The sequence below is a fragment of the Mauremys mutica genome, chromosome 1 (assembly GCF_020497125.1).
Source record: "Mauremys mutica isolate MM-2020 ecotype Southern chromosome 1, ASM2049712v1, whole genome shotgun sequence".
NCBI classification, from domain to species: Eukaryota; Metazoa; Chordata; order Testudines; family Geoemydidae; genus Mauremys; species Mauremys mutica.
Genome location: NC_059072.1, coordinates 103,545,014 through 103,566,202, shown reverse-complemented (window position 1 = coordinate 103,566,202; position 21,189 = coordinate 103,545,014). Strand labels below are relative to the sequence as shown.

General features: G+C 40.5%; 1 protein-coding gene across 2 annotated transcripts in view; it reads right to left on the bottom strand.

Annotated features, from left to right (window-relative positions):
* The window catches only part of KIAA1549 (KIAA1549 ortholog), a 213,807-nt gene that overhangs the window by 34,781 nt on the left and 157,837 nt on the right, over nucleotides 1-21,189 (bottom strand). For both annotated transcript variants that reach the window (XM_045002706.1, XM_045002707.1), the window contains exons 9-11: nucleotides 17,846-18,023; nucleotides 14,466-14,650; nucleotides 1,425-1,627 (exon numbers count right to left, since the gene is read on the bottom strand). In XM_045002706.1, coding sequence (XP_044858641.1) covers nucleotides 1,425-1,627; nucleotides 14,466-14,650; nucleotides 17,846-18,023 — 566 coding nt within the window. The remainder of the gene's footprint in view (nucleotides 1-1,424; nucleotides 1,628-14,465; nucleotides 14,651-17,845; nucleotides 18,024-21,189) is intronic.

Genomic DNA, 21,189 nt, shown 5'->3' with positions numbered 1-21,189 from the left:
CTCTCCCTGCAGTACCACACTCCTTTTCCTCACAGACTTCCTCAGTGCCCCTCCCCACCCAACCCTACTCTTCCTAGGCACCCACTTAACAGTTCTGACACCATCCTGTGCCCCACGTCCTCACACAGCCCCGCTCCTCCATATACACCTCCTACCCATCATCTTCATCCATCCCACACCCTGCTAATTCTCAACCACATCCAGCTTTTAAATACTGATATGCATCAACACTGATTCTTCTCAGCGTTTCAGTTCTGAATATGGTAAGGGAGTAGGGTAGCATTCACTCAGGCAGTTGGGTGTGGAAGCACGGTGAGGAGTGAGGCTGTAGAAGTTATGGGTGCCAAATTTGCAAACACTTGATATAGGTGGTTTCATAAAGCACCAGTGACTTTCATTCAATTAGCACATTTGTGAGCGAGGAAGTCACCCGTCTTCCACAAACCAATATCCAGTCTCTTCTGCAAAGCTGCAGCATATCCCAGTGTCCTGCTTTGGTGAGAAAAATTCCGACAGCAGCTCTAGTGAAGTTTAGTTATGTGACACACACATATTCAGGAGAATATCAGAGTACCACATTCCTTCCTCAGTGTGCTGCACAAGACAGAGAGAACTGGGCTGGTAGGAAACCTTCCTCATCACAATACTCAAGATAATTAATAGCTCTATAAGAGAGGAAGATGGATGGCTTCAGTCATCACAAATGTCACAGCACTAATATCTCTAACTCACTGTCTCAGCTACACACCCTTTCTTCCCACAGGCCTGATTCTCTCTGGCTCTGGCAGTGCAGTGAGTAGCGGATGAATGATGATGTCATTCAGCCCTTGCTGATGGTCAGGACATTCTAAGTGAAGGGTGATATGTTGTTCTCAACTTGCTTAGCTGTGGACCTTTTTGTCTGACATCAGTTTGAGGAGAGTGTTGGACATTTAGCAGATAGGTAACACAGTGAGGGGCACAGAAGAGAGTGTTATCTTTGAGTTTTGCAGCTTTTGTTGATTTGTGGGACTATTAGTCTGACTTACGTATAATAATTGCAACTAGTATCACTAATAGGATTTCTTAATCACCCATTCCCCTACTAACCAGAAGCAATTACAAAATTCAATGCATTAAAAGCATACACTTAACGTTACCCCATAATAGGTAATGCTCTGAGTCTGCCCAGCCTACACCCTGCCCAAGATATCCCATTTAACTGAAAACACTGCAATTAAAAGCCAAAAAAAAAAAAAAGGAAAAAAAAGTAGGCTTGCAGTGGTGCCTATAAGGTAGCTAGACAAAAGCTCTGATGAATTAGTAGAAAAAGCAAGTTCCAAAGTCAAGGATCCTTCACTAAAAATGCTTTGCAGTGTACAATAATATTTTGCATTTAATTAACCGTAATCTATCCAATGCTACTTCTCTTCAGCTGAACTAACCTCCCTCTGTGTCGAACATTCTTTGAAGGCTTTGAAGTGATCTTTGATTTGGGGCTTGGCACATCTCCATTTTCAGAAGGGGTAGTGTCCTTAATAGGTCCTGGAAGAGGAGCTGGCTCATGAATGATCAGGATATCATCTTTGTTGTGCTGGCCCAGGTGCTGCTTAGCAAAATCAAACCCCTTCACACTGGGGACTTGTAGCTGTTATGAAAGAATAAAGACAAAACAAAAAACATTGAAAGACAGGCTGTTGTTCAGAGTTGTAACCAATGATCTTTAGGATGGTAACCAGATAACAGGTTCCAAGGGTGAGTGGGAAAGTGCTATAAAAAGAAAAAGAAAAACTCTCTCTGCAAACATATTTTCAGATTTTATATTTTAAGATACAAAGGCAACAGCTCCCGGGGAGAGAAGGCATTATGTTGCTACCACACAGACAACTAATTCCTTAGATTTAATAATTACAATAATATCTGTCATTTTTATCGGGGTTTCCATCTGAGGATCTCAAAGCACTGCACAAACTTTACAAATGTGCCTCAGTACCGATGAGATATGGATGGATTATTGTTCCCATTTTGCAGATGAGACTGAGGCATAGAGATACAGAGGACTGTAGAAACTGCCATACCAGATCAGATCCAAGACTATCCTTCCTTATCCCATCCGCATGGTACTGCTAAATTACAATAGATGACTGAATGTTTTGGCTGGGAAGCGGTGCTCTGAAGGACCAATCCTCACCAGGACCACAAAGCCAAAGTGCAGGTGCAATCGGATCACTGTTACTAATGGGATGGTTCTGTGCTTTAAGCAACAGCAATCCCTGTGGGAAAGCAGGAAAGGAATTACAGGGCCTCAGGAAACCACAAGATTAAAAACTCTTTAACTACCTGTACTAGGCTTCAATTTAGATGCGGGGAAAATAGTTTGTCCAGTTCTGCTAATGTAAAGGAGTTATGGCCCTCACGTCATTATTTAGGTAACACTCCTACTGGATTTAATGGGGGTTTTAGCTGAGTAAGGAGTTCAAAATCGGGCCTTAATAGTCTAAACAACATTTATAAAAGAGCTAACTTCTTATTTTAATAATATTTGTTATTGACTCTTTCAACTTAATCAAATTATGAGAATGAGAAGTTCACCTGCTAATTTTCCAGACCTTGAAATAATCGGAAACCGTGCCATTCTAATTTTTTACACATTTTTTTAAAAATTGCTTTTCTTTAGGTCACATTTAATTAAAAAGTCTGGAAGCTGAAAGTAGGAAAAACCTTTGACAATTCTGGTTTGCACAGTAAACACACACACATGATGGCTGCATAACAAACACAGCCACCACTCTGTCTGTTCCCAAAACAGGTTTCCCACAAACGGAAAGGTGTGTCTGGGTATGCTGACGGGTTCATCTAGTTCTAAATGTTTAAACGAGCTCCCTTTCATTAAGCCTGGCATGCAGTTTCCAACTACAAACAGGCTGATAAAATGCCAAAACAAGTCTGCCCATGGAACATTTTGAGATCGTCAAAATATTTTCCAAAGGTTCTAGAAGAGCGTGTTAAAGAAGTGTGCACTATCTGCTTGATCCAGCAGATGGTGATAGAAGCCCTACAGTTGAAAAGATTCCTTGATAAGGGCATATATGACACATGACTAATGGTGTCTTTTCTGGGGTACATTTTGCACAAGAGGAGCAAACATATTAGTTTACTAGATATTTTGGATTTCCTCAACTTTTTCTCCTCCCCCCTTCTCCCCTGCAAGGTGAAAGAGGGCAGCATTCAGCATTATGGGCCAGATCCTGACATGAATAAATCATAGATCTATTGACTTCAACTGAGCTATGTTGATTTATACCACCCGAGGATCTAGCACTGTTTCTCCACCTTTATTGACTTCTGCACCCACAATCCCAGCCATTTATCTGAACCTTTCCTGAAACTTAGCTCCCCCACACTACATCCCCCTCTTCTGCACACAATCTTATTGACTTTAAAAAATATATAAAAAAGAGCAATGTCTGACACACAAATATAAAAAGACCTTCCTCTTTTCCCTTTCTCCTCCACTTCCCTCCCCGCCATCTTCTTCAACACCCTCTCCTCCAACCCATTCACTTGCTCACTCGACCCCATCTACTCCTGGCAACTATCCGCTCCCCCAAATCCCTACTCTCACCCACTCCCTATCCCTCCTCCACAACCTCTCACTTTCTTCTGGTCTGCTCCCCCATGAGCAGAACACTCACCCTACCCCTATAACTACTGCTCCATCTTCCTTCTGCCCTTTTTCTTTACATTTATTCAGTGTGACATTTATAATTGCTATCTCAAGTTTCTCCCCTCCAACTCCATCCTGCCTCCTTCACGCCACCAAAACCCCTCTCACCTGAGGTCTCTTGCAGCCTCTTCCTAAATCTCAGATATTCTACTCCATCCCCATCCTCCTTGATTTCAATAGAATCAAAAACAGCAGAGACCACACCATCCTTCTTAAACTCTTCTCCTCCCTTGGTTTTCACAACCCTGTCCTTTTCTAGTTCTCTTCAGTCCTTTCTGATCATTCTTTCAGTGTCTCTTTTGGTGGTGGTGGGGGAGGGGGGGAGGGGGAAGCAAATCTTCTCCCTTTATACCCTGGATGATCTTATCCACTCAAGTGGCTTCAACTAGCAATTGCCAATTACTTAAAAATTACCAACGATTAGGAAATGTCAGAATTAAGGTTGCCCATGAAAATTTAATTCAGACCCTTTATACATATAACATTTTAAATTATATGATCACATACTATTTCCCCCCAGGACCCTTGCCTCATTCAGTACACAGGATGGACTGTTCTCCAAGGATGAACCAGAACTGTGTGGTGCAAGAGGCTGTTATCTGCCTCCTCTGTTGTAGAGAATGGAAGGTGTCTAGTGAATGAGTTAGGGGAATGCAGAGAGAGGGAGGCTGTTATCTTCCATGTTGATCTGTCACTAGAGGAGAATGAGACATGCACTTTGCCAGTGGTTTCAGACTCACTTGCTGACAGTAGAGGAATGGTGACTCAGGTCACCACTCCAGGTTTTGGAGGGGCATGTGATCTACTGGCCACACACCACTCTGCTCTGTTTCCTCAATGCCTGACCACTCTGGTTCCTCATCAGACCTCAGTCTTCCTCCCTGCTCTCAGTCCCAATCTTCCTGCCCAGTCACTCCCTGTCTCCCCTCCCTGGGGTTCCCAGTTCAAGTCTATTCCCTGTGCTGTCCTCCGAGGTCCATCTTTTTATCCCTTCTGCATTCCCAGGCAGCAGGTTTCTCTTCCATGCTGCCTTGGTGCCAGCAGAGGGAGCACTGAGAGCACAGAAGAGATGGGATCCCTGATCTCACTTCTGGTGCCTGACCACAAATCTCCCTGCAATGGCTAAGGCTGTGGGCTCAGCCTCTGCAACCCTGGGATAGAACATGTTCAGTACAGATGGAATCTTCTGAAAATTTCGCATCCAAACTCTTCTAAAAAGCCTAATGTGCAAACTGCATTTTTTCTAAGGTTTATAACTTGGTTACATTTTTCAACAAAAGACATATCTCTGGCAGAAATTCCACCCTCCTGCCAAATTTTGAGCCCTTGCTCCAAAGCGCACAGGCTCTAGATCTCCTCAACAAAACAGTTCTAAGACTCTTTTAGTAATATGTACAAAACAATGTATGTTTCCTTAACCTCATTCTTTTAAAATAGCAGAACCCTTTTTGTTGAAGCTTCTCAAAATAATTCAGCCTGAAACAGAGACCCAACATGGGAAATTTCAGCCAAAAGTTTAGCAAAGTTATAAGCAACTGAAAACAGGACATGTCAGGCAACCTTTACTACAGCTCGACAGGAGCTACCGGCTCCGCCTACTATATATCTGTATCTATCTATAAAATCTGAAGTTAGTTTGGGTTTACTAAAGGTGGCCCTTCATGCAACTCCTACCATTTGACCTAAACTGTTCTCACAACATACTCGCTGCTCAATATTTTTATTAAAAATAGAAAAATTAATATATTTTTGGATACAGACACAATGCCCATAGACTCCGATTTTGTAAAAAAAAAACCCTCTACATTTCTATGATCTTCATTCTTTTGACCTCATGATTCTTATTAAAAATGATATTGGCCAAAATCACATTCTTGGTGACGTGTCAAAAGGAGATTGCAACACAAGTCCATATTCAGCAAAGCAAGATGGTCATAATACTGAGATGCAGTGGAATAAATAACACCAGTTTAGTTCAAGACTGAAAAGGCTTTGAGGCATTCCTGTATTTGTTTTCATGTGCTACACAGACTACTTTCATCTTTTTCTTTTGTAATAAAAAGTGATAAGCTGTAGCAGGCTGACCTGATTACACGATCTATGTTCATCTCTGAATAGAGGTAACCAGAATCCCATGGGTAAATCAGTCATTTTATTCCTCATACACCAGGGAGGGAAATTGTGGGGGTAGGAATGGAAGAGACCAAACTATTACACCTTTCTGAAGAAAACACATTTTTGCTGGTACATCTGTCTGTCCAGGCACTGAAATAAAACCTCCCAGCTTCATTTTATTGCCTTCTCAGCCCATGCCTAAGACTGCACAAAATCAGTACTTTGAAAATCTCAGGTTAGGTTACCTTGGGGGGATGTTTAATTTTACGTTGTAAAAAACTCAATTTTTAGAACTAAGTTTCTAAATGACAAAACAAAAAGCAGTTACAAAATTTAGTGAAAAGTACCGTCACACTTCAATAAAGAGAATGAGCTAACCCATTGTTAAGGCAGCTGCTGTTCAGCACAAGGTAATATCTACTGAAATCGAGAGTCAAGATTTTTAAAAAATTGGTGCCTCAGGTTAGCCTCTGAAGTCTGAATTTAGACACTAAATTCAATGGGAGCTCTTAGGTGACCGACACTTTTGAAAAATCAGACCATTTATTCAGGTGCCTAAATATGGATTTAAGGAGACTAGCATGAGGATTCCATTTCTGAAAATCTTGGCGAAGACATTCAATAATGTTCATCCAATCAAGGGGGATGAGACTGGCTGAAAATCATTTGATGCTTTTAACATAAGCCATGTGTTTGCCAATATACTGTTTTCCTAGGTAAAGGCACAACATGCATGAGACCAATTTGTTTTCCAATAATACTGTTTGGACACACATCTGTGGATGGTTAGAATGGAAAACAATATGGAGGAAATTGATTTTTTTAAAATAACGTACTCATTTTGTAAAGCATTCATCACGGATCTCCTACGCTTACAGCTACTATTGATATATTATTCTACATATTATATTTGAGACATTTTTTTTCTATTTATTTTTATATGAACAGTATTGCCTTGTTCTTTGAAGAGACGAATGTACTGAACAGAGGTTGCCAAAACATATTGCTAATGAAACAAAGGAACTAAGTTTCATCCCAAGAATAATATTTCAGCTCTGGCAGCTAATCTGTGAACAGCACTGGAAACCCTGTAAAAATGTCTTGCTGAATTATGACATAGCTAAAATGCTAGTGCACACAATTCTGGAAAACCAACAGGATAAAATAGTGAACACTTACTTTAAAAAAACTTCCCAGTAAAGATATTTTGATATCTACTAATTTAAATCTGGGGAGGAAAATAAAGCCAATAAACATAGCACTAGCAGACACTGAAGATCTATTTCAGTGGTCTGACAGCTAAAAGTTATACAATGATCACAGAATTCCACAATTTCAGATTTACAGCATTAAGTTCCGAGGATAACATAGCATGGTCAAGTGTGAATTCATTGTACTACTCTCAGAATGCACCAGTAATGCAAACTATTTCTAGCAACGGCCGTGCATACAAAGGTGTACCTTTAATTGCACTTTATTTGGTTTACCATTTCTCTATCCAATTCTCCAAGTTATTTTTAAAATTATATTTTTTCCAAGTGACCTATTAACCAATTCCCCCGCAGCACAGTATTAAGAGAGACATTTGGAAACATTTACCATTAACTAAAGTTTTGGAACTACCAAGACACACATTACATTTTCCCATTTAATCTCACTGTGTTTGTAGGTTATCACTCTTCCTCACCTACTCCAGGTTTGTTTTTACATTGCTTATCTAGATTGTAAAGCTCTTTGGGACAGGAGCAGGGTCCTTTTCTACTTACCTGCCTGTAAAATGCATATACAAGTAATAAATGCATACAATATTTGAATTCAACAACAATAATGATAACAGGTGCTATACTGAAGGTATAAGAAATGGAAGTCTTCTGTTTATCAAAAGGACCACTTCAAAAGACAAGAGCCAGAATCATGCTTTGTCAATTCATGGCCTCTCTGAAATTACCAAAAAGGGAATCACTTGTACTTGTGGACATGACTAGCATAGGAAATGGAACATGAATGATGCTACCAATTCTTGTCATAACAGGCCACAGAACAGTTTGTACTGTTTTTTAATTTTGATTAACCATTGTGAATAGCATAGGAATCACTCATAGCTGCTGGACCGGGAAACATTTTATCTGAAACAAGAATGGCAACTAGGGTGGCAAAGTGCTAAATGTAATACAAATGTAATGAACGACCACAGTGCGTCTATCAACATGGTTCTCTACTAGTTGGGATCTCTCACACGTTTTGTGTATGTGAGAATGCCATCATCTTCCTGTGATTGATTTACAGAGAATACAAGCCCTAACACATCAGTTAATGGCAATTCTCCCTGAGCACAAGTAGGAGAGGTTTATGGTTTTGGAGCAAAAAGTCCTGATGGGTACAATCAACTGCAAACACAAATAATAGAATTTAAATGTTTAACAACTTGGCTGTGCTAAAAAACAGGTAATTAGAAGTAAGATTGTATCATCTGTAATTTACTGCAGGCACATAATTTGAAAAGTTTGACCCTGGAATGTCTAATTCACATAGGTGCCTATATAAGACAAAGCCCCAAATATTGGGACATCTGGCCACCCTAAATCTGTATTGCGCAAATACTTACTGAAGGAGGAATCTCTCAAAAAGCATCACTTCAGAGCTCTGTCTCAAGGTATTTTTTCAACCTTGAAACTCTCAGACATCCATTCCGAAGCACCTTTTTTTGAAAGCTTCTTTTCAGTGATTCATGTCACCCTCCCCAATCTTTCTGTACTGGGTTTCATGCCGCCCGCATATATCACATGCTATAAAAAAAACCCTCAATTCATCTTCTCAACCATGCAATATGTAGTCTACAATATACTGTGCTTCAACATTATATCCTTCCTTCCCGCGAACGGTGCGTTGGATGTTTTAATGAATACTTTGGTATTTAAAACCATCTATTTCTTCACATTACATTTTTTCTTTTAAAGATTTTTAGAAACACAAACACTGTTAATGGAATCTCCTAGTATTTGGAAAAATATAATGTCCATAATTAAAAATTCTAATCCTTCTGCGCTTCTAAATACTACTGAAGAAGAATCACCTTGCCTACATTAAAAATGTCTATCACTTTTAACTATACCAGCATAGATAAAGAGATACAATCCTCCTAGTGTGGACACAGTTATACTGGTACTTCATATGCTTCATAGCAATATGGCTATTCATGTGTAAAAAGGAGTGTAACTATACTGGTAAAGTTTGCAGTTTTGTTGTAGCCATCTTGGTCTCCAAGTATATGAGAAAGATAAGGTAGGTGAAGTATTATCTTTTATTGGACCAACTTCTGTTGGTGAAAGGGACAAGCTTTCAAGCTTCACAGAGCTCTTCTTCAGGTCTGGGTAAGGTAACCCAGGTGTCTGAGATAAATACAAGTTAGGACCGATTGTTAAGCAGTAGGGGTTCAGAAACAAGCTCCTCACAGACGAGGACACACCAACTCAAAGTGGCACCAGACCCTTCCAGAATAACAGAAAAAAAACCTACAGACATATCTCCATGGCTATGATGTTCAAATCACCCCCCGCCTGCTCTCAAGATTCATTGGGTCTTACACATGCCTATCCCAACATGGTGTACCTCATCCAGTGCAACACATGCCACAACAAAAACTATGTGGGTGAAACCAGACAATCGATATGCTCTCAAATGAGCTCACACAGAAAAATTATAACAGATAAAAACACTGTATCACCTCTGGGTGAACCCTTATCACAAACCACATTTGACCTCAGAGTCCTTATCCTCAAAGGAAACCTGCACACAAACTTCAACGGATGAGCCTGGGAACGTAAATTTACAACTCTGCTAGACAGTAAAAAACACGGACTAAACAGAGACACTGGTTTTATGGCTCATTACAACAATTTGTAACACACCCTACGGCTTGCTAACCCTTAATAGCTCACTTATTTAAAGTAGTCTGATACAGCATGTGTGAAGCCTCATGCTTAAGAATCTAACTCTACATTGCCCATTTAATCTTAAATGGTCGCCTATAGCTTGCGAGACTCCTTTACACCTAATAATCTCTCCCAACTTGTATTTAACTCAGATGCTCTGGTTACCTTCCCCAGACCTGAAGAACTCTGAAGATCAAAAGCTTGTCCCTTCCACCAACAGAAGTTGGTTCAATAAAAGATATTTCCTCACCTATCTTGTCTCTCTCATATACTAGTACAAGTCACCTTTACACTACTATAAGTGCATCCACACCATAGCTTTAATCAACAAAAAAATCACACTTCTACCTGAAACAGTTATACAGATACAACTTTCAAGTGTAGACTATGTCTATGAGAGTTTGATAAGGATCTTGCTCCCTGCAGATACGAAATACTCCGTATAGACACATTTCATGTCTCACAAAATAGGCCACCACTACTTATACCTTTCAATTTACAGATAAAATGGAGGACCTCATTTTCCACTGGTACTAGTGTCTTAATCTCACTGAAAAGGAAGGAGGAAAAAAAATACATTTTTATATGAAGTTTGGATGATTTTCAGACCCAAGCCCTTTGTTACATTATTTCACTCCATTTGTATTTCTTCTTTTTATTTAATGCAATAAAACTGACTGTAAACATATATAAAATTTAAAGAGCAGGGCCCGAGCAAAGTGGTGGTGTTGTTTGAGTGCTGATTTGCTGATCAGCGCCCTTTAGTGCTCAGTAAACTTTCCACAATTTTGTAGTCATAAACACTGTGTTTTGCTGAACAACAGACTGGGGAATTCCCTATGCTAACTTGCTACAACTATCTTGGGACACACTACCAAGAAAAACCCAAAGAAGTTTCACTATCAGCAAAGGAGTAGTATCATTTCCTTTGTCCATGGCTCAGCACTGGGGGAAAAGGAGCAAAATGCTACTGGGAAGCTCTTCTGGGAATGAATTCTGTAAGTAGTTAAAGACCGATCACTTGCAACATTTAACATAGGCTCAGCAAAGCATTAGAAAATGTATTATAGGGATAATCTTCCACTGGCACTTGAGGGTTGGACGAGATGACGTTACAGGTCCTTTTCAGTTTCTATGATACTGTTGTGCTTACAGATACTTCCCTAAAAAAATAACGTTGCAGGCTCTCTAGACACCTGAAGCAAGACTTGAACAAAAAACTCAAGATTTTTGACTTTCTAGTGATTAAAATGGAAAGTACAATGGAAACAGCAAAGGAAAGGACAAACTGAGTATAGAGTCCAAATATTTCCAAAACAAAGTAGATACTACTTAAGCTGTTTCTGATCTGTGGGTCAAAGAGACTGCTTCTCTTATCTCTGCTTGAGACAATAGAAAATTGAGGATTTGGAGGATACAAGAGTACACTGAGGTTACAGATTCCCCTGTTGGGACACAAATTTATGAGACACTTTGATAAAACAGAAATGAATGTTGTCATTTCATTACAAATTAATAAATTAATAAAAATGTTGAAGATGTTATAGCTTCAACATTTTTTATTAATTTATTAATTTGTAATGAAATGACAACATTCATTTCTGTTTTATCAAAGTGTCTCATAAATCTGTTATATTGCAAGATTTCATGTAATCAGGCACTATCTCGCTCTGAAATTTCAGGAAAAAATTATGAGCTGTTAAGCACTTTTCATATCTGCTAGTGGTGAAAGTCACCTCACTGCAGAGATGACTTGCACAAAGACATCAAAATTGGGGTTAATTTAACCCTAAATTAACAATCATCCTTTAAGTCTCTCAAGTGCCTTCCTAGCTGATCATTGCCTACCTACTTCAATTTTAATCCTCTTGAGAAAGGAAGGGTGTCTTCCGCAGAACATTCCGTGCCCGTATTGGCCTTACCAGCCACCTGCGGACGCACTGTGGACAACTCACAACCTGCTAGATGTCAAGGTCTTCTTCGAATACGATGGACGAACATCATCATCATATAGCACAGACCTTTGCATGTTATCAGTGCTTAACAAATAAATAATAATACTATTTATCACTGTTAAGTTTATTTTTAAACACTTCCTCCAAACAAACAAAAAAAACCAAACCCAACCCTATCAAAGTATTACCCTTCACACTACATGCCAAATTCCAAATTAATTTTCAACTCCTATTCGGGATTAAGTATTATTCCAATCAAACTCTGAATTAAATATTACCACAACCAGGGTAAATGAAAGTTCACGTAAGGTTTCACTTCTTGTTGTCCTTGATTCTGCAACTGAATCTACAATGGCAAGATAAGTGGGAGCCACTATTGATTTGTTCTTGTTCCTTTAGAAGTGCAGCCACTTTCTACTTCTCTCACCTTTCCCTTCTTTAAGTAATTGTGTTCAAAAAAGACTTTTACAGAGGAAACTGTTTGACTGAATATGAGGTGACAGTACGCTGAACATAACTATTAATAATGTACTAATGTCCATGGCAAGAGAAAGCAAGAGTTTAGTCACCAACAAGTAATTTGGACACACTGCCCTGTCCTTCTCAGTTTTGTTCAGTAAGCACAAGGAAAAAAGAGGATGCCATACTAGTTTTGTCTTTGTGCTAATGTGTCTTATGAAAATACAGCTTCAGGTAGTTTAGCATAAAAATACACTATCAAATTCCCAGCTGCGACTCCAGGCACCATCACTCCAAGTGCGTGCGTGGGGCGGCAAGCCATGGGGGGTGCCCTGCCGATCCCTGTGAGGGCAGCAGTCAGGCTGCCTTCGGCGGCATGCCTGTGGGAGGTCTGCCGGTCCCGCGGATTCGGGGGCAATTCGGCAGCGGGTACGCCAAAGCCGCAGGACCGGCGGACCTCCCACAAGCAAGCCGCCGAATCTGCAGGACCAGGGACCTCCTGCAGGCAAGCCGCTGAAGGCAGCCTGCCTGCCATGCTTGGGGCGGCAAAAAAGCTAGAGCCGCCCCTGAAATTCCTCACCATCCATGGCCTACCCCTCCATGACTTTAGCTATAATACCCGAAGCTCTGATCTTGTTCAATCTCACAAGCTAAAGCACCAGGCCCGCATCAGGACCTACTAAGCAGGGACCCCAGAGCCCATGTTGAGACCTGCTCACTTGCAGGGGGCAGCACACAGATGCAAGGGTTTGCTCTAACAGATCCCAGTGCAGGACTGGGGTAGGCATATGGTTTGCTTTGCTTAATGCTTGGGTGAAAACGCCAAAAACCACTTTAGAGAACCACTTCTGGAGAAAGTGAGGTTTGTGATTCACCAGGCAGCACGCTTCTCTGTGAATCAGTACTGAGTCAAAGCAGAGTGGTTGTTTTGGGTGTTTTTTGTTTGTTTGTTTTTTTACATTTCCAAACCTTCCCCCACTTCTGGGAAACACAGCAAGGCCAGACAATGCCTTGCCCCACATAAATTCATGGAGGGAAACGCTGCACATACCACATAAAAATGTATGGCTGAATACTCAGGCTACATTTACACTGCAAGTAGGGGTGTAATCTTCAGAACATGCAGACACACCCATGCCATCTTTAATCTAGGTAGTTCACTAAAAATAGCAATGAGGACACTGCTGCCCAGGCTTCATCATGCCTACCAATGCATGTATCTACCAGGGGGACCAGGTGGGATTATATAACCTGCACTAAAGCTTGTGCCACCAGGGCATCACTGTTATTTTGAATTAACTAGCTAGATTAAAGATAGCACAGGTACATCTACAAAAGCTACACATTAAGCCCCTGGTTGCAATGTAGACAGAGCTTTAACCAATGGCATACTTGCATCAATATTGAGTGAGCTCAGTATATCATCTCCAAAAACCAAAGATTCTCTACCTAGGAAGTTAAAGCAACAGCTTTGCTGGCACAGAGAACAGGTATGACTAAAGTCTGATATATTCCACTCATTAGGGCACACACATATATCTCTGTATACATACACACACAAAGCCATACAGAACTGCACAGCAACGAAAACAGACCCATTACACAGCCCAGGTTATAAGATTTCATTATATGCATATACTATGTTATTTGTGATAAGACAAATTTTACATGATTGGTGGGAGGGATAAGAGGTTTTAGCTGCCATTTCGGGAAGCTAAATCACTTGTAAAGTTAGAAAGTTAAGAGGACAGAATACTTGCTTTTTGTAATATACTTGCAAAACAGTTAATAAATTTGTAATAGCCTATGTCGAAGGAGCCTTAAGATAAGTCTGGATTTCCAGGAATTAATGGGACAATTGGGCAATGGAACAGTTTGGCTTATGAGGCATTCGTAAGACACAGAGATGGTCCAGACAAAGTTAGAGAATTTCTTGCATCTAGAAGGAGTAATACAGCACCTTCAAGGAACAGAGGTAAGAAGATGGATTAAATGATGCAAGCAAGTTTCTTTCAACCTTGTCACCTAGGTTTCCCCAAAGGTTTCTCCTAGGGGCGTTATACAGCATTAGATAATACAACATGCAAAGGAAAAGCAATGGGAACCACTGAGATTTTTGGATTTATATTATTGTGTGATTCATAGCAATTCCACCTTTTTTTCCAGATTGCAGGAAGCCTCTGCCCTGGTACGTCTCACCTTCCCATCTAACACCACCATATATTTCCTAGACTGTTGCATTCACAAGTGCTCAAGTTACCTTAACTATTCCCAACACATCTTCCAATCCCCTTTTACCTTCTGTCGCTGCTGAATATTGCTCATGGTGTCTGGCTGAAACTCCAACTTGTCTGTTCGGCAGAGCTTCCAGTATAAAATAATAATGATAAGCAGCACCACAGCCACTGGGACTGCCACACCAACAATAATCCACAGATTGTTATTCTGAGACTCAGACGATGACTCTTTCACTTTATCCACAGCTGCAGAGTTAGAGGTAGGGGGGAGACAAGAATTTTATATAGTTATATATTTTTTTATCTGTTGACACTTCAGGGGATATTCATTTCTACACTCTCATCATTGTTAGTAAAGAACTACATTTATAGGAAACTGACTGTGCAGTATAGGCAAGGTGATAAATGTATTACTTAATGTACATCTTGTCCAGGAAACACGAGTGTGGAGCAAATGATCAATTGTCTTAAAGCCTACTTTCAATTCTGGAGATCTGTTCTTAAGTTGCAAGTGAAAATGGGTTTCCATCATACCCTTTGACATGATTAGTCCTCTCTGTTCAGGAGGAGCCATAAATTGAGTTGACAAGGAACAGTGTGGGAGAACTTTTAGCATTCTTGCTTGTATCCTGACTTTGTAAAAGGGACACAGTCAATTTGAAATCCAGTCACCTACAAAAAAACAGGCTAAACAGTATTTTCACGTACAGTATTACACCTACCCTTGAGTTCTGCAATCACATTTTCCCAATTTATTTACTAAATGTTTTTCTTTCCAGTTATTATTTGCAAGTCCCTACTAACAAAAGAGGAAACTAATTATACAAGGGGACACAAGGAAATTGACTATGCACGAAGTAAACAAACTGGAAATAGAGAAAAATAATTCTAGTCAATTTCATCTACAGTAATTGTAGATGCTACTTGAAACAATAGCAGGTAAAACATTTTCAGTCAGAAATGTAATTTTTAAAGGGACCCTTCAAACTAAAAGTATTATTTCTGTGTGAATTTATTTTTGTGTATTATTCTTACAAGTAACAACTCCAGTTGGTATAACTGCAAGAGATTAGAGGAAAATAATTATCACAATTTTTCCATTTTGTTTATTTTGCACATTTGCTACCACTTGGAGTATAGTCAGTTTTACTGTTTCTATCAATATATTAAGTTTTCCTTTGGTTTCTGTGGGCTTTTGATAGCAACATGAGAGACAAATGCATAAAAATAACATATATGCTTTTTATTTGTGATTTTTGATCTTCAAACTGTTTTTAATTAATTCTTTGGAACTGAAATTTCATTTAAATGATAATATAAATGAGAACAAACTTAAAAACACAGTTGTGCATGTGGGAAAACACCACAGCAGCCCAGTACCATCGCGTTTAACTTCAGGAAGGAGGACTACACAAAAATGAGGAAGTTAGTGAAACAGAAATTAAAAGGTACAGTGTCAAAAGTGAAATCCCTGCAAACTGCATAGAAACTTTTTAAAGACACCATAACAGAGGCTCAATTTAAATGTATACCCCAAATTAAAAAACATAGTAAGAGAATCCAAAAAATGCCCCCAGGGCAAAAAAACAAAGTAAAAGAAGGAGTGAGAGACAAAAAAGGCATCCTTTAAAAAGTGGAAGTTAAATGCTAGTAAGGAAAATAGTAAGGAGCATAAAAGGCCAAAAAAGAATTTGAAGAACAGTTAGCCAAAGATTCAAAAAGTAATAGCAAATTTGTTTTTAAGTACATCAGAAGCAGGAAGCTTGCTAAGTGGGACCAGTGGTTGTCTGAGATGCTAAAGGAGCACTCAAGGATGATAAGGCCATTGCGGAGAAGCTAAATTAATTATTTGCATCGGTCTTCAAGGCTGAGGATGTGAGGTAGATTCCCAAACCTGAGCCATTCTTTTTAGGTGACAAATCTGAGGAACTGTCCCAGATTGAGGTGTCATTAGAGGAAGTTTTGGAACAAACTGATAAACTAAAAAGTAATAAGTCACCAGGACCAGAAGGTATTCACCCAAGAGTTCTGAAGGAACTCAATGTGAAATTGCAGAACTACTAACTGTAGTTTGTAACCTATCATTTAAATCAGTTTCTGTACCAAATGACTGGACGATAGCTAATGTGACGCCAATTTTTAAAAAGGGCTCCAGAGGTGATCCCGGCAATTACAGGCCGGTAAACCTGACTTCAGTACAGGACAAACTGGTTGCAACTACAGTAAAGAACAAATTCGTTGGGGAAGAGTCAACATGTTTTTTTGTAAAGGGAAATCATGGCTCGCCAATCTACTAGAATTCTTCAAGGAGGTCAACAAGCATGTGGACAAGAGGGATCCAGCGGATATAGTGTAGTTAGATTTTCAGAAAGCCTTTGACAAGGTCCCTCACCAAAGGCTCTTAAGGAAAGTAAGCTGTCATGGGATAAGAGGAAAGATCCTCTCATCTATATACAGCAAAGTCTTGTGTTCCGATAGGAGTACTGATGGCAAACAACTAGTTTTAAATGGAGTTTGGTAAATTTATTAACTGGATTATGAGATGTGGTTGCCTGCGATAGGAGGTGACTGGACTGAATGATCCAGGAGACCCCTTCCAGTCCTGTGTCCTATGTTTCTATGTGTTGCCTACACTGAAAAAAAAATTATGGATTTAAATCTAGTCAGAGGTATTATATTGTTTATATTACAAATGTTATAGATTTTAAGCCTTTCCCTCTTACCAGGGAGTACAGTTTAGAGTAATTCTTATGTATGGCACCTTAGCTTCATTTGGCTGTAAATATTTTCCATTTCACTTTCCCATCTCACAACTCTCATTGAGTTGTTGTGCTAGGGATCTCCTATACTAATGCTCATGCACATCTAGTTAATGAAACCTTATTAACGGGTGATGACAAGGTCAAACTGCAGACATATCACTAGTAGCTCAGTAAAGAAAAATGAGATCTATGACATTCAATCAAGGAAAAGAAGCCACAAGTTATGCCTCTCAGCTGATATGATCCAAACAACCCCTTCCCACAGTAACTACATCTTTCATTCACAAACAAGAAGTGGCTTTTTTTTTCTTTTTGCTTGGGGGGGGTTTGTAAAAAGAGTAATGTTTAAATTGCGTAGGCTTGCATATTTCACATAGATGGACTATTCCATCCCATAAATATACTTGTTTGCAAAATCACGGGTGAGATTCTCACCCCTGCTCCAGCTCCTTCATGGTGCTTAAAGGGGCTGCAGCAACACAAAGGGCCTCTGAAGTCCCATTTCTGGCTGGTGGACGATTCTTTCAGAGCAGGCACCGCACAGACAGTTCTAATGCATTACGGAGATGATATAATACATATTACAGTTTGCTTGTTGAAATCCCCAGATTTCTATAACTAGGGTCATGTTTCCCCTTTCTCTTCAGTGGTACAGTGATGCAGAGTTGGTGGGACTTACGTTGTGCAACTGCGCCTTGAATGCGGTATCCAAGAATGATGGCGGCTCTCTGGATATCGACTCTGTTAATCAGATCTGAAGACTTTAGAGCACTGAGCCTCTCTCCAGTTTGATCCTCCACAAAATAGATCAGTTCTACAGGGTTATCAGCACCCACTAGCCGTGACACGTTGACAATCTGAAGAGATACAGGAATGTTTTAAACTTCAAATAAAAATATTTTTTCCTCCAAGAGCCTCCCATATTTAATCTTTTAACCCTTTCCTCGCACACTACTATGCTTAAGGGTTTGCACTCGAAAAGAAAGGCAATGAGAACAGCTTTACCTAGAGAGAATCAGTGCTTCTCTTTGAACTGCCATTGTCACTAACCCCTGATGACGCAAGAGCAAAAAGCCCCAAATTAGATCATGGTGAGAAAACGTGTTGCCACTAAGGTGAAATCTTAATATCCATCAGACCACACACACCAGAAAACATGGTACTCCACTAAATGCTCACTGTGAAACCTGGAAATTGACAGTAGCCAGAGACACCCAGCAGAAAGACATGTGTTGCATAAACAACTCCAAGATTGTGAGAGTACTAAAGACACAATATAATACCTAATTCTACACTATTTCTAAGCATGCAAATATCCCTGATTTTAGCAGCGCTCCAGTTAATACTGAGCAAGCATGGACATCATAAACTGATTGTTAGGTGTTTATCATTAATCCATAATAATTTGCTCCCAAAGTACAATGCGAGACATCACCGCATAAGTAATAATAATGGAATAATAATCACAATTAATTATTAAGAGAAAACTCCATCTATTCCAGTGGATGATTACATCAATGCAAAGTTAAATCAGTGCCCTAATTACACAAGCCAACATTCAAGTGCTGCAGGAAAGGCAGAAATCTACAGAAATGACTGTCTGGTGACTGGGGAGGCAATTATTTACGATGAACTAATCCTTTGCACAACACAACAGTTCAAGCACAAATCTGAAGTTCTTGGCTTGAACAACTTTGGTCTCACTATAACACAGATTTCTGGGCGTGGGAATGGGAGTAGGAATGACTTTTAGTGATTCAGATTTGTGCCAAACAAAAAAGTTAATTCCCAGCTAAATTTTACAATGCAGTTGGAGTGTGATGTCAGGAATTTGTAATACTCTAAGGGTCCGTGGCTTTGATTTCACTTATGGTTTGATTTCACTTGCCCTTCCCAAAGCACCTATTTTGGCTTCACTTTATTGTTTTTGACTTCATTTACCTGATTTAGACCCAAATTGTGTGGATGTTACCCATATGCATAGGCAGGCTTTCTATTTGCTTCAAATGAATCATTTTGCTTGTTCACATCTAGAGTACCGAACCTTCCTATAGGAAGCCAAGAATTTACACAAACACATTAAGAAGCCATTCCTTCAGTGCAGCTTTAATGCCATTAATCAAAAATGTGTGTTCTCTGAGGCAGCCCTGTAGATACCTTCTAATCAATGAACATTTAAATTGTAGATGAGAACCTCAATACTCTGTTCTTGCAAAATTAAATCTAATAAATTTTAACCACCTTTAGATTAACCATTTATATAGTGCATTCACAGTTTAAAAGTAGGTGAAATAAATGCTGGGAATGATTCTATGGCAGGCTGAACCAAAGTTATGCGATATGGAAAGAATCATAACAGTAGGGCATTAGTATTGTTCTCTCACAGAATTATCTTTTAATGAGAAATTCACCCAACCATTTGTGCACGTTTACAGTTAAACATACGCCTCAGTGTTTGTAGGATCAGGGTTTATGAAAGCAAAGCCAACTACTCTCCTCTCCCCAGTTTTCAACACTCAAATTGTTTTAAGGAATGCAGTGCAACATTACAGTTCACACCAGTTGTATCAGCTGTAACATTCCATCTCAGAACATCAAGTTTATGATTAAATCATTGACAGATCCTTTATCGTAACAGTGTTACTGGGCTCTGATGCAATTATATCATGAATATACACTTTAGATTTCACGCTCTAACACACAAACAAGACAGATTTCTTTTCAGTAAAAAGACTGGAAATAGAAACCCATAAGAAGTATACCCATCCCATTGTCCCTCAGCCCTTCTGCCAGCTGAGGAGCAGCCTATAACTCAGTGGTTCTCAACCTATTGACCATTGTGGGCCGCATATGCAGTTCTCTATGCGTTATGTGGGCTGCATCCACACAATATACAATACCATTGCCCATGATATATAAGACTGGGGAGGGGGGGGATTAACCTGGAAAAAGCATGTATGGGGGAAGGGGGCTCTTCAATAATTCCAGCTGAAATAAATGTTCATGCACTTGGTAAGGCAGCGCTTCAAGCGCACCCCTTTGTGATCCAACTCCACTTTTAATTCTTTTTTGCCAGGACTGTGACCGCTCGCGACTCTGCCTACTTTAAGTCTTGCCTGAGCTGGGCTCACGGAACAGCTGCAGGGTCAGCATTATATCTTCCTCCGGGTCGCCGCGCTGCAGTGACTCTGGAGAGGGTGCAGCTGGGACAGAGGAGGTTGCTCCAAGTCCAGTTCAGTGCAGTAGGCAGCAGGAGCCCCATGTGGGGCTCAACACTGGGATGCTGTGGAGGGCACTAGAGCCCTGTAGCAGAGATTGCACAGGAGGGAGAGAGGGCCCTCCCCACCTGGCCTGCTGTGGCTGCCCAATCGGGAACATGTCTCTCCATGCCTGCTCCCAGACAGTCAGCAGCAGGGGTGATCCCACCCACCAAGCCATGGGGCACCTTAGCTGGGAAATCACCCACAGGACAAATTTCCACCCCGCACCAGCTGTTGCTTGCAAATAATGGTACAAATTTTAATATAATGATTTACAAGACAGCCTGCTGCCCTGGCTGTGAGCTCCAGGTCCGGACATGGTTAGCTGGGGGTGGGCAGGCAGGCGCTGTCTACTGCAGGCAGCCCATGGCTCGCTGCAACCCGGAACATGCTCATCCTCTTATGGCTCTTCTTTGAACCCTCTCCAATTTATCAGCATTGTTCTTGAACTGTGAGCAACAGAACTGGACACACTATCCCAGCAACAGTCGCACCAGTGCCAAACATAGGATAAAATAACCACTCTACTCATCAAACTTACATTAGGACAGTGGGTTCTCAACCCACAGCTCGCATGCAGCCCAATCAGCACACAGCTGCGGCCCAGCTCAGCTGTGTGCTAAAGGCTACGGGCTCTGAGCTCCCAGCTGCCCTGCCACGTGATGGGCTCTGGGCTGCTAGCGGCTGCCCAGCCCCGCCCGGCAGGCTGCTACCAGGGTCCAGGCCACTGCCTGACCCCACATAGCAGGGTCTGGGTCCCTGC